This window comes from Stegastes partitus, unplaced genomic scaffold (genome assembly GCF_000690725.1).
Source record: "Stegastes partitus isolate 25-593 unplaced genomic scaffold, Stegastes_partitus-1.0.2 Scaffold2185, whole genome shotgun sequence".
NCBI classification, from domain to species: Eukaryota; Metazoa; Chordata; class Actinopteri; family Pomacentridae; genus Stegastes; species Stegastes partitus.
In genome coordinates, this window is record NW_007579916.1 from 8,844 (window position 1) to 19,536 (window position 10,693).

The 10,693-nt window shown below is 39.3% G+C and overlaps 1 protein-coding gene across 1 annotated transcript in view; it reads left to right on the plus strand.

Annotated features, from left to right (window-relative positions):
• Window positions 1–758: 758 nt before the first annotated feature.
• Window positions 759–10,693, plus strand: part of LOC103374248 (probable G-protein coupled receptor 116) — a 12,292-nt gene continuing 2,357 nt past the window's right edge. The window contains exons 1-8 of the mRNA XM_008304310.1: window positions 759–844; window positions 920–986; window positions 8,267–8,373; window positions 8,552–8,603; window positions 8,720–8,863; window positions 8,979–9,152; window positions 10,318–10,353; window positions 10,684–10,688. Coding sequence (XP_008302532.1) covers window positions 8,272–8,373; window positions 8,552–8,603; window positions 8,720–8,863; window positions 8,979–9,152; window positions 10,318–10,353; window positions 10,684–10,688 — 513 coding nt within the window. The 5' untranslated portion in view covers window positions 759–844; window positions 920–986; window positions 8,267–8,271. The remainder of the gene's footprint in view (window positions 845–919; window positions 987–8,266; window positions 8,374–8,551; window positions 8,604–8,719; window positions 8,864–8,978; window positions 9,153–10,317; window positions 10,354–10,683; window positions 10,689–10,693) is intronic.

Genomic DNA, 10,693 nt, shown 5'->3' on the forward strand with positions numbered 1-10,693 from the left:
TTAAAGTAGAGAGGAGTTTGTGTTCACTAGTGTTGTTGCTTTTTTGCTTCTTAGAAGTTTCCAAAGAAAGCGAAATGACCAGGAAGTGTCAAAGCTGTGGAAAGAGCTGGTGGAATTCTCTTCCTGCTCAGAAGGTTGCTTCAGTGTCTCCGTCATATTCTCCTGTTTTTTTGTTTGTATTGGTTTTTTGTCCATCCCTTATGAAAAGAAAGGAGATAATGCCATCCCATAATTCCTTTACATTCAAAGTGACGTATCATTCTCCCATGATTCTCTTGGCTCAACCGCTGTCAGGAAAAGTGTTTCGTAAAAGGCTCGGACCATAATTTTCTTGGCATTTCAACAACAGTCAGGGTGTGGCCTTAAAAGCCTGTGAGCTGGTTCCTCAGAAGAGGAGCTCTCTGCTTTGGAAACTCTTACACCCAAAAATATGCCTGCACTCTGAATGCGACTCTTATAGCCTTATTTTTTTTTTTACTGTGAGGCACATTCCCTAAAACATAAGCACGATGTGCACTGTGCAAACCCAACAAATGTTTGCCGTACCCTGCAGCCACGCTGAGACCTGCAGCCAGTCCAGCAACAATGATACATAAATTTGCGCAGATGAGGAAAAATTGCCACACTAACAATTCTCTGCAATGCAATCAACCAGTGCATCTGCATTTGTCAAGGATCAGATCACTTAACTGGCCCGACAGGTATGTGACTCAGCCAAAGTATTCCAGGAAGTATACAAATGGACCTCCTCGCTTGTGTGAATAGCAGTCTCTATGGTGTCGTACAGTGAAATGATCATGCCTAGCTGACAAGAGCTGGTTTGGACGCCAGAAGACAATAACAGGTAAATGAGGCTTTATTAGCATCTTTGAATATTTAAACCTGTATTATCTAAGTGTTTTTCTTATCGTGCATTCAGGCCAACTGTAGAGGAGTATGCTGCTCAACAATGAGGATGATCTTTGCTGACGCTCACATCTAAACAGGTACACAGCGGAACATGTTGGTGTTTCTGTTGTCTCTGAGTGCTCATTTTCTAAGAGATGCTTAAATATAATCCACTTTTAAGTTCAAAAACAAACAACTGTTTTGGGGCACCAAGACTCAATAAGGTTAAAATCTGAAGATGCACAAAATGTATTAGGTTGTAAATTACATTTTTAAAGAGAACATTTCAAGAAAATCATGACTGCAAGATCTGTGAAACAAAGATGAGCTCACATGCGTAGTTGCACTTTGGTGGAGCAAGAATTTAGATGAAACTGTTAATGCCTGCAAGGTTACTTGGTGGTTAGCAGTGTTGCCTCGTAGCTAGAAGGTCGCCAGTTCGCGTCCCGGTTAGGAAGCCTGGGATCTTTCTGCATGGAGTTTGCAAGTTCTCCCCGTGCAGCGTGGGTTCTCTCCAGGTTCTCCGGCTTCCTCCCACAAAGTCCAAAAACATGTTGAGGTTAATTGGTGATTCTAAATTGTCTGTAGGTGTGAATGTGAGTGTGCTTGGTTGTCTGTCTCTAAGTGTAGCCCTGTGATAGACTGGTGACCTGTCCAGGGTGTCCCCTCCCTTCACCCTAAGGCAACTGGGATAGACTCCAGCCCCCCCTTGACCCTAATGAGGATTAAGCAGTGTATAGATAATGGGTGGAGGTCAATGCCATTCTTCATTTAAACGCACATTAACTCTACAATTAAGTCTTAAAACCTTCGATTGTTGTTGTTCTGACAGTCAGAAGTGCCAGTTCATGAACTTTAAGTTTGGAAACAGGTTGTAAATTAGGAGTGATTTCTCAAAGACATTTTAATTATACAGCAAAGCCAACACTTTTAAAGTCCCTTTTCTAAACCTCAAGTAAGAAAATGTACTTTCAAATGAACCAATTACCAAGATTAATGCAGCAGACTGTTCCAGTGTCATACAATACTTGAGACAAAAATGCTTTGTACGTATCTAACAAAGTAGTTTTTCAGCTTTATTTACCAACTGTGTTTGTTTCCTGGAGCCACCTGTGTCTGTCATTGATATTAATTACATACTTCCTGAATCTTGTTAGCTTTAACTAAAAGTTGCAAGAGCCGACAGAGAGCTAGGCCACCAGGACAGAACTGCTCAGCTGAGACTAAAGAACAAATGTTTGTTGTTGTTGTTTTTTAAAGTACATTAAATCCTTAAGGTCAATGTGGTTGTAGAGAGTTTAATGCATTTGAGATAAATAATATATATGTGACTTTAAGATGTAGATATATCAAACAAAAAATCTAATTTGAGCCAATTCAATACTTTTTAAGAATCAATGAACACCCTAAAATGATTTTTATTTTCAGCATTTTGTAGGAAGCAGTGTACGATTGCATTAAAGTAACACTAACAAAATTATCCTCTATGTGGCACTTTTCAAAAACAGGCTTTATAAATGATTTCTCCGTCGTCCAGGAAAGTTTCAAACAAGCTTGAGCCGATTTCTTACAGCGCAACAGGATAAGTTTATCGAGGAAATGAGAATCTTTGCAGAACAACATTACACAGTTAGATAAGGAACATGAGGAGGGGTGAACTGTTTAAAGTATTAGAGTTGGTATAGTGATCAATATCTGATATTTGTTTACTGTCATTGCAGGAAGCTTTCCCCATCTGTCTTGCAATAGTCAAAGAAGGAAGAAAAGTAAAATATAGGTCAATCTTTTAATTCTTAGCTGCCGTTTTAGACTTTAGTGTGTGTTAATTCGATGACCTCAGTTATTCCTAAACTTCGTTAAGTTGTATTTTATAACACATACCTTGATATACAGCTGATTACACACTGTAAAATGAGCCATATGGATGCAAAAGTAAAGTAAGTGTATAGTGAATGATTTTCCTCCCCATACTTTAGTTTCTTTAAATAGTGTCCAGTTTGATCCCTTCAGCTGATTTTCTCACAGGTGTTGGATCAGGGATGTACACTAATCTGAACCCCAAGCAGTTTCTAGGCCTTTCTTTGCCTCACTGGAAACAACACAACCATGGCGAGAAGTAGAGAGACAACTCAAACATGTCCTCTGTGCAACATGTCACTGTTCTAATAGCATTAATATGAAATATAAAAGTTGATTTAGTTTTTTTACTGATTTATTTTTTTAAAAATTGAACATTTTTGAAAAACTGTTCAATCAACAGCTTACAGTCAATCTGGAGACCTATAATGTCTTCAACCCCTTTGGTTTTAGATCAGGGCACAGCTGCATTTCTGCCTCACTTAAAGTTGTAAATTATATTGTGCGTGCCATTGACAACAGAGAATATTGTGCAGCTGTTTTTGTTGACTTGGCTAAGGCATTTGACTCTGTTGACCACTCCAAAGTTTGCAAAATATCGGTCTTTCCAAGAATTGTGTAAGCCAGTTCAGAAGCTATTGTTCGGGGCACATGCAGTCAGTGAGGGTGGAGGTTTTTCTTTCAGACCCTTTACCAATTCACAAAGGAGTCCCACAGGGTCCAACACTCTTTAACGTTTACATCAACAATATAACCCAAGCCGTAAGCAATTCGCATAGCCATCTGTACGCCGATGACACGATTGTCTATACATCCTCCCTCCACACTGCCCTGTCTGGGCTACAGATTAGCTTCAATAACATTCAACACGCTTTTTCCGATCTTCTTCTGTCGCAGAAACCATCAAAACCAAATGTATGGTCTTCAGCAGAACCCTTCCACAAATTGACTATTCGATCAAACTTCTCTCACTGAACAGCACTGAGATTGGATTTTTGTTCTGTTAAAAGTATCTGGGAATTTGGCTTTGTTCGCTCTCATTTGAATCACATATCAGCACTCTCCTCCAAAGTTAAATCCAGAATCAGTTGTCTCTACCGTAACAAATCTTCATTCATGCACCCCGCCAAAGTCTTTCTTGTTAAAATGACAGTCCTTCCATTATTTGATGATGGTGATGTGTTATACAGATCCGCTTCAAAAACCCTCCTCCATAAATTAGACACTATCTACCACTCTGTCATCTTCTTTGCTGCTAGAGCTCCTTACAACACCCACCACTGCAGATTGTACTCACTGGTGAACTTAATTACACTGGTTTCTGTATATCTACAAAACCCTCACTGGTAGAACACCACCACATCTGCATTCATTACTGACCATTCATAACTCCACCCGTACTCTTTGTTCTAACAGTTTCATTAACTTCCACATTCCTGAAGTCCGTACCAGTGTTAGTCAATCCTCAGTGCAGTTTTCTGCTCACCTCATATGTACCACTCTCGTCATTTAAAAAATCAGTTAGAGCATTACTGTAGGACCACTGCACCTGCTTTTAGCTTCTCTATTTACAAGACTTTGCATAATTTGTTTTGTAATATTGTGTGAGTTGCCGTACATGTAATCTGTTTTTGCTGTTCATCTCGTTTGTACGCCACCTCTTGGTTAAATAAATAATAATTGAAAAAATACCTGGAATCCCCATATACAAGATTTTTCCCAAGTGCCCTGTTGCTGTTCTTAATAATATTACCACATAGTAATTTAACTACTCACCATTTTTATTTGTTTCCATATTTGTCTTGTTTTATCTGTCCGTGTAACCACAGCTGGCCATTCAGCTGGAAAGCCCTGAACTTTTGCCAAGCTAGTCTCAGCTGAGTCATTAATTGCTACATGTTCGCAGGCAGAAGTGCAGAAGTGTTGCATTTGTACAGAATCTAGCCGATAACAAATAGTTTATTTTGGGCGAATTCATAAATGACACATGTACAATAAAAGGGACTGTAATGAAATATTGTATTTTAAGCGTAGACTTGGATAAGTTTCCCAACAGAGGGGCACATCAAGGTTGGCTGAAACACTGCTGCTTCCTTTCTTAACACATGCTGACAAAGCTAGACAGATTTTGGTGGAGCTCCAAAAAGACACAAACAAGAGAACTGTAAGTGCTGATATCTTGCAGGACCTTTACCTTCACACATACAGATATGTATCTTGAGCTGCTGGAGCCATATGCTGTGTACATCTGGTAACACTCAAACCGGTTATATCAGTTTTCTGTGATGTAAAGAGAATGTGGCACATAGGTTTACTTTAAATGCTTATCGGCAGCACCACCCTGTCACTCCATAAATAGGCTGAATATATGTCACGCAGCTAGAATAGGACATTTTAAGATTTGTGTAAAATCAGTCAGCGATTGTATGTGAACAAATTATTGTCATCAAATATCCTCACTATGAAGAAAGACAAACAACTTTTAAATCCCCCTTTTACATTTGCACCATTTGTCTCCATCAGTCGTTGAGGGCAGCAGTGAGGCTGAATCTGTTCATACTGTGAGATAGCTTTAAAATGTACATAATGAAAATATTTTACACCCCCTAAAGCTACACAGAAGGATTATCATTACCCAGACAATCTGGTGTTCTACTTGGGCTCAGACTCACCCAGATGTGAGGTTCCAAATCTCATACTTTTTTTAAAATATAAGCTATATTTACACAATAATTCTCTTATATTTATGTATGTTGATCATTTCTTCCGTATTTGTTTTAATGGTTTGTTCATGTGCAGTTGCTTCGTAAAACATTAATTCCCCTTCACGTTTAACACTCAGTAACCTATATTGACAAAGACAAAGATTTTTTGGGGGAAATTTAATAAAAATCACAGTCGGAATCTCATTTACAAAAGTATTCAGATCCTTCATTCAGCACTTTCTAGAAGCCCCTTGGGCAACTGCTGTAGCTTGCTTGTCTTTTCAGTAAGTCTCTCCAGTCCTTGTAAACCTGGATTTGAGAAGGTTATCTGACTATTCTTGGCAAATCCTGTCAAGCCACACTGAATGGGAAGTGTGTGTGAACTGCCATCTTCGGGGGTCTCCAAACAAGTGTTCTGTGGGGTTTAGTTCTGGTCTTTGGCTTGGAACCGGTCAGAGTTTTGTAATGAAGCCACTCCACCATTGTTCTTCCTTTATGCTTCATTGTTATGCTGTTGATACCAGACATTGTTATGAAGGTAACCATCACTCCAGTGTCAGGTCACTGTACTCTGGAGCAGGTTTTCTTCAAGGACCCCTCAGTTCTGAGCAATATCCCCGTCCTTGCTGCTGGAAACGTTCTCACCGCATGATGATGCCACCACCATGCTTCACTGTACGGATGGTGAAGTTCTGCCACTATAGTTCAGTTTTTGCCTCATCAAACCAGAGAATATTTTTTCACATGCCCTTAGGTTCCTTTCAATGCAGATTTGGCAAACTTAAAGCCAGCGATCCTCTGTCCCACTGAGACTCCGTCTAAATACTTCATCATTAAAGGCTGATTAATGAAGTGCTGCTTTGATGGTCATCTTTTGGACACACTGTTATGTCTCTGCAGAGGTCTACTGAAGTGCTGTTACAGTCCTATTGAAGTGCTGTTATCATGGGCGTAGCGGACGCGGGATACACGGGGGACATGTCCCCCGCACTTCCCGTATCTGTGCCCTCCGTCCCCCGCACTTTTTTTTTTTTACAGCCATTACAACCACTTAATTCATTTTTAACATGTGGAAACACGTTTATCCGAGCCGCCTTTAAACGCATCATTATTAGACGGCGCTAAACGGCGACGCAAACAAACAGCCGCAGTGGTGAGACTGACGTTTAGCTTTAAACATGTCCGCTAAACAAACCAAGAAGCAGAAAACTCTGGACAGTTTTTTCCCAACAAACCGTGTAAGTTGAGTAATGCTGTTACATGGTGATAATGTTTAGCTAATACAAAGATATTTTATATGGGATATAATTGCCTGGGACTTTGTCATCCTAAGTTAGCTAGGTTAACTCGCTAGCTTAGCTAACTAAATGTCAATTTAGCTAGCTAAGCTAGCTGATTATAAACCCACTCCTCCTTCATTTCTGTACAGAACATGTGCTCTGGTGCTGATCATTTTAAACAGGAATGGTGTTTTACAGAACTTCTGGTGTTCAGTGTTTTCATCTGGCACTTCATTATCTGGCCATGCACCTGTAGATGCCCCGGGTCATTCTACGTCAACTCAACCAGAGTTGGCAGCTTTAGATTTTGACTTTGATAGTATATAATTTATAATTATTATTTTGAAAAAAATAAAGTTGGTTCCTTGGTGCTGTGCTGTTTGTGGTTATGTGGTTGTTTACCTGCTAAGGAGAGGTGCAATTGAATGTGAGAGGATGATAAATCACTCAATAGACCTCTGAACAATTTGCCCCCCCATGACGGCTACGCCACTGGCTGTTATACTGACTGTTGGAGTCTTGATCTCCTCCTTGACCAAGATCCTTCTTGCTCAGTTATTTTATCAGTTAGCCAACTCTGTGAAGAGTCCAAGTGATTCTAGATTTCTTCCATTTCACAAAAATTGAGGCCATTGTACTCCTAGGGACAGTCAGAGCTTTAAAGATGGTTTTCTACCCTGTAGGCCCTGATCTTTGCCTCCCCACAGTTTTATGATAAAGGTTTAAGGGGAGGTTCTTGCATTTCATGGCTTAGTTTTTGTCCTGGCGTGGGTTTTTGTGAAACCTTATAAACACAGGTGTGTGTCTTTCTAAACTGTCCAGTCCATTAAATTTGCCAGCTGGACTCCAGTTAAGTTCCAGACATATCTCAAGGACATTTAGAGCAAACAAGAAGCAGACCAGGTGCTGATTTTGGAGTGCCTTTGCCAGTGTAAAGGGTTTGAATATTTGCAAATGAAATATAAAAGATATTTTGTTATTTAGTTTATCATTAAGAATCGTTACAACAGGTTCAACAGTATCAGTGTCTACTCACTGATTGTCACAACAGAGGACACAGTTGGGGGAATATTATCAAAGTTCCCTCAATTGTCTTTGAGCTAGAGAGACAAGTCTTGTGTAGTTTGGCATTACAGGTGTGGAGCTACACTGGTTGAATTCAGGTGTGTCTTTTTAGTTTGAAATTCCAAAAAGTTTTTGGCTTTCTGTCGACGTGCTTGACAAAAGAAAAGTGTTCTTGTGTTATGTCATTAAAATGGCCACATGCCAGTAATTACATGTTTTCAAACCACTCACCAAGAAGGCGGTGCAGTTTTTATTGTGAACATCCTGGTTACATTCAAAACCAAGACTGTGCACCAGCACAATATTAAATAACATCTTAAAGTTTCAAGCATCTGTGCTGTCATTAATAATACAGAGTAGACAGGTACAGTATATAAATGTATATGTGATGTCATCTAACTAAATGTATACAATTCATTTAACAATGTTTAAATAAGATAAATCACTGCTTTGACTGTGTTTTCTCTCTAGTCAGGATGACATTACCAAAGACAGTTGGATATGTGGCTGTTCTTCTGGTTATATGCATCAGTCTGGAGAACTGGAGATACAGACAGCCTCTGAATGTCGTCTTTCAGGTAAGAAAGACAGACGAAGGTTTAGTGCTACATCCTGAGATGCTGAAACTGCTGCGTGTAGCTGCATGAAGTACCTGATCAGTTGTGTAATTTTCTAATTTATAATTGTTATTTGGTTACAGTCATTGTTCTATGTAGACAAACTGTAGAATTTAACTGAATCTGATGATTCTTTCAGGAACCATCGAGTTCAGAAACATCCCCCATTCACATCAGAGAAAAACGAGAAAGTGAGTGACATTATATTAACATTAACAGAATTTACTGCAGCAAAGAATATTGACTTTTGGTGCCCAATCCTTGCCATGGAGGTTTGTACGATGATTATGTCTGTTTTTATCTCCAGCTTCTGTAAATTCCACTGATCATGAGGTCCAGGTTGTTATAAGTATCTCAGACCTGGACAGCATCAAACTGATTCTGGCCAATCTCATGTTTCCTTTACGGATCGACAACTCTACAGAAATCGTCAGCATTGAGACCACAACAGGTACAACATTCTTGCATTTGGTTGCTTCATTGCTCCCCAAAGGTTAAGTATCTTTACTCAGCCAGCAAACATATCAAACAGCCCTGATGTTTTCTTCTACTGTTTTGTCCCATAGTGTGTTCAGTAAATACGACTGGATACCAGTGCAGATGTGAGGAGAGCTTTGCTTGGCCTCTCAACAGCTGCATTGACCACGGGGCCTGTGATAGCATCATTGATGACACGTGTGGATGCATTAATGGCCTCCCAGTAGACGGCCAGTACTGCCAGTCAAACACCAGTCAAACAGGTAGGAATCGGGGCTGTTGCACAAGACACCATTTTATTATACACTGAGTATAAGAACATTCATCTAAGTGTTGTATTTGAGGTACTTGCACTGTACTTGTTTTATACATCTACTTGACTACATATATCTCACAGCTGGTTACTTTGCAGATGAATATTTAAAGGGCCAACAATGTAAATATAAAATACCAGTCATACAATAAATTAGGTTAAATGTAAGCTTAGCTTCAGAGAGCACTTACTGCTAAGACTTTGATGACAATACATCTGTACAAAACTGTAATATAGCTACAACAACATGTGGCCAAATGGTCCTTTTTTTAAATTAAATTAGCTGAAGAAGATAATTTATCATTTACTTGTCAGTTTTTCAGCTTGACGTTTAGGGCCAGTAGATGGAGCTACGCACGCATCAAACCCACAACCGTCATGCTGTGTCTGTGACTGTTTCATTGTATTGTGAAAATACCTGATGCTTCCTCTTTTCTTTAGTTTAAAAAAAAAATACACAAATCCCCTACAGTTTTTATTTCCCTGACTCATGAAACAAGGAAGCTCAGGTGAGAAATTGAATTAACTACAACCAGATAGCTGATCTCAGCACCAGCCAGAAGAAAGAATGTGTTGCATGTGGAGGGATAGCAGCTGGGAATTCTCTTTTCTTGTTATGTGTTTTTGTTGCAGATTGAAAAGATTACAGCTGTTCTGATTCATGTCCTACAAGCCATACATCTGTATAAAAAAAAATGCTTTGCTTTGCGTGAAAGTGTTAAATATGTAGGGACTGACAAAGTCTCCATGATGTTTCAGTGGAAAATACAGACCGTGTAGTACTGAGATAACTGTGTAGCTCATCATCAAAACACCACATTTTATCTTTTGTGGTTTGGAAATATACACAGTATATTTCGCTCAAAGCATATAGCCAAAAAAGTTATGTCAAAGGTTTGTGGGCTTGTCAGAACAACACTATTGACATCATTATGTCTGTATACAGTGAAATGTGCTGCTTGAAAAGAAAAGATTATACCGATTCTGTTTCTTGTCATCGACACTTTGTATGACAAAAATTTTACTTTGTTTTGCATTTGTCAAACATTTCAACAGATGTGAGACTTGGCATGCTGCTGATTTTTATTTATTTTGATTTTTTTTCATTTTCACAGTGACAACACCAACGACAACAACGACAACATCAAACGGTATGACACACAAAATGTAACTGTAAAATCTAAAAGCATTCAAAGCTCTTTTTGTACCTGTTCTAACAGTACCGCTGTTTCAGTGGTCTGAAAACACTTATTGGCCTCAGGGGTCATAAAACATTTATTTCAAGTACAAGTCAAATGACATTTGGCAAATACTGCCAATGTAGACCTGTGCAGAAGTGGAGGACAAATGTACAAACAGGAATTGGGCAAGCAGGGGACACAGACAAACTGGGTATCTGTGATTAGCATTTCCTTGTGAATATTGTTCTGCATGATTGTGACAGGTTTGTGTGACAGATTTTCTCCTGTCCTCCTCCACAGACCCAGTGGA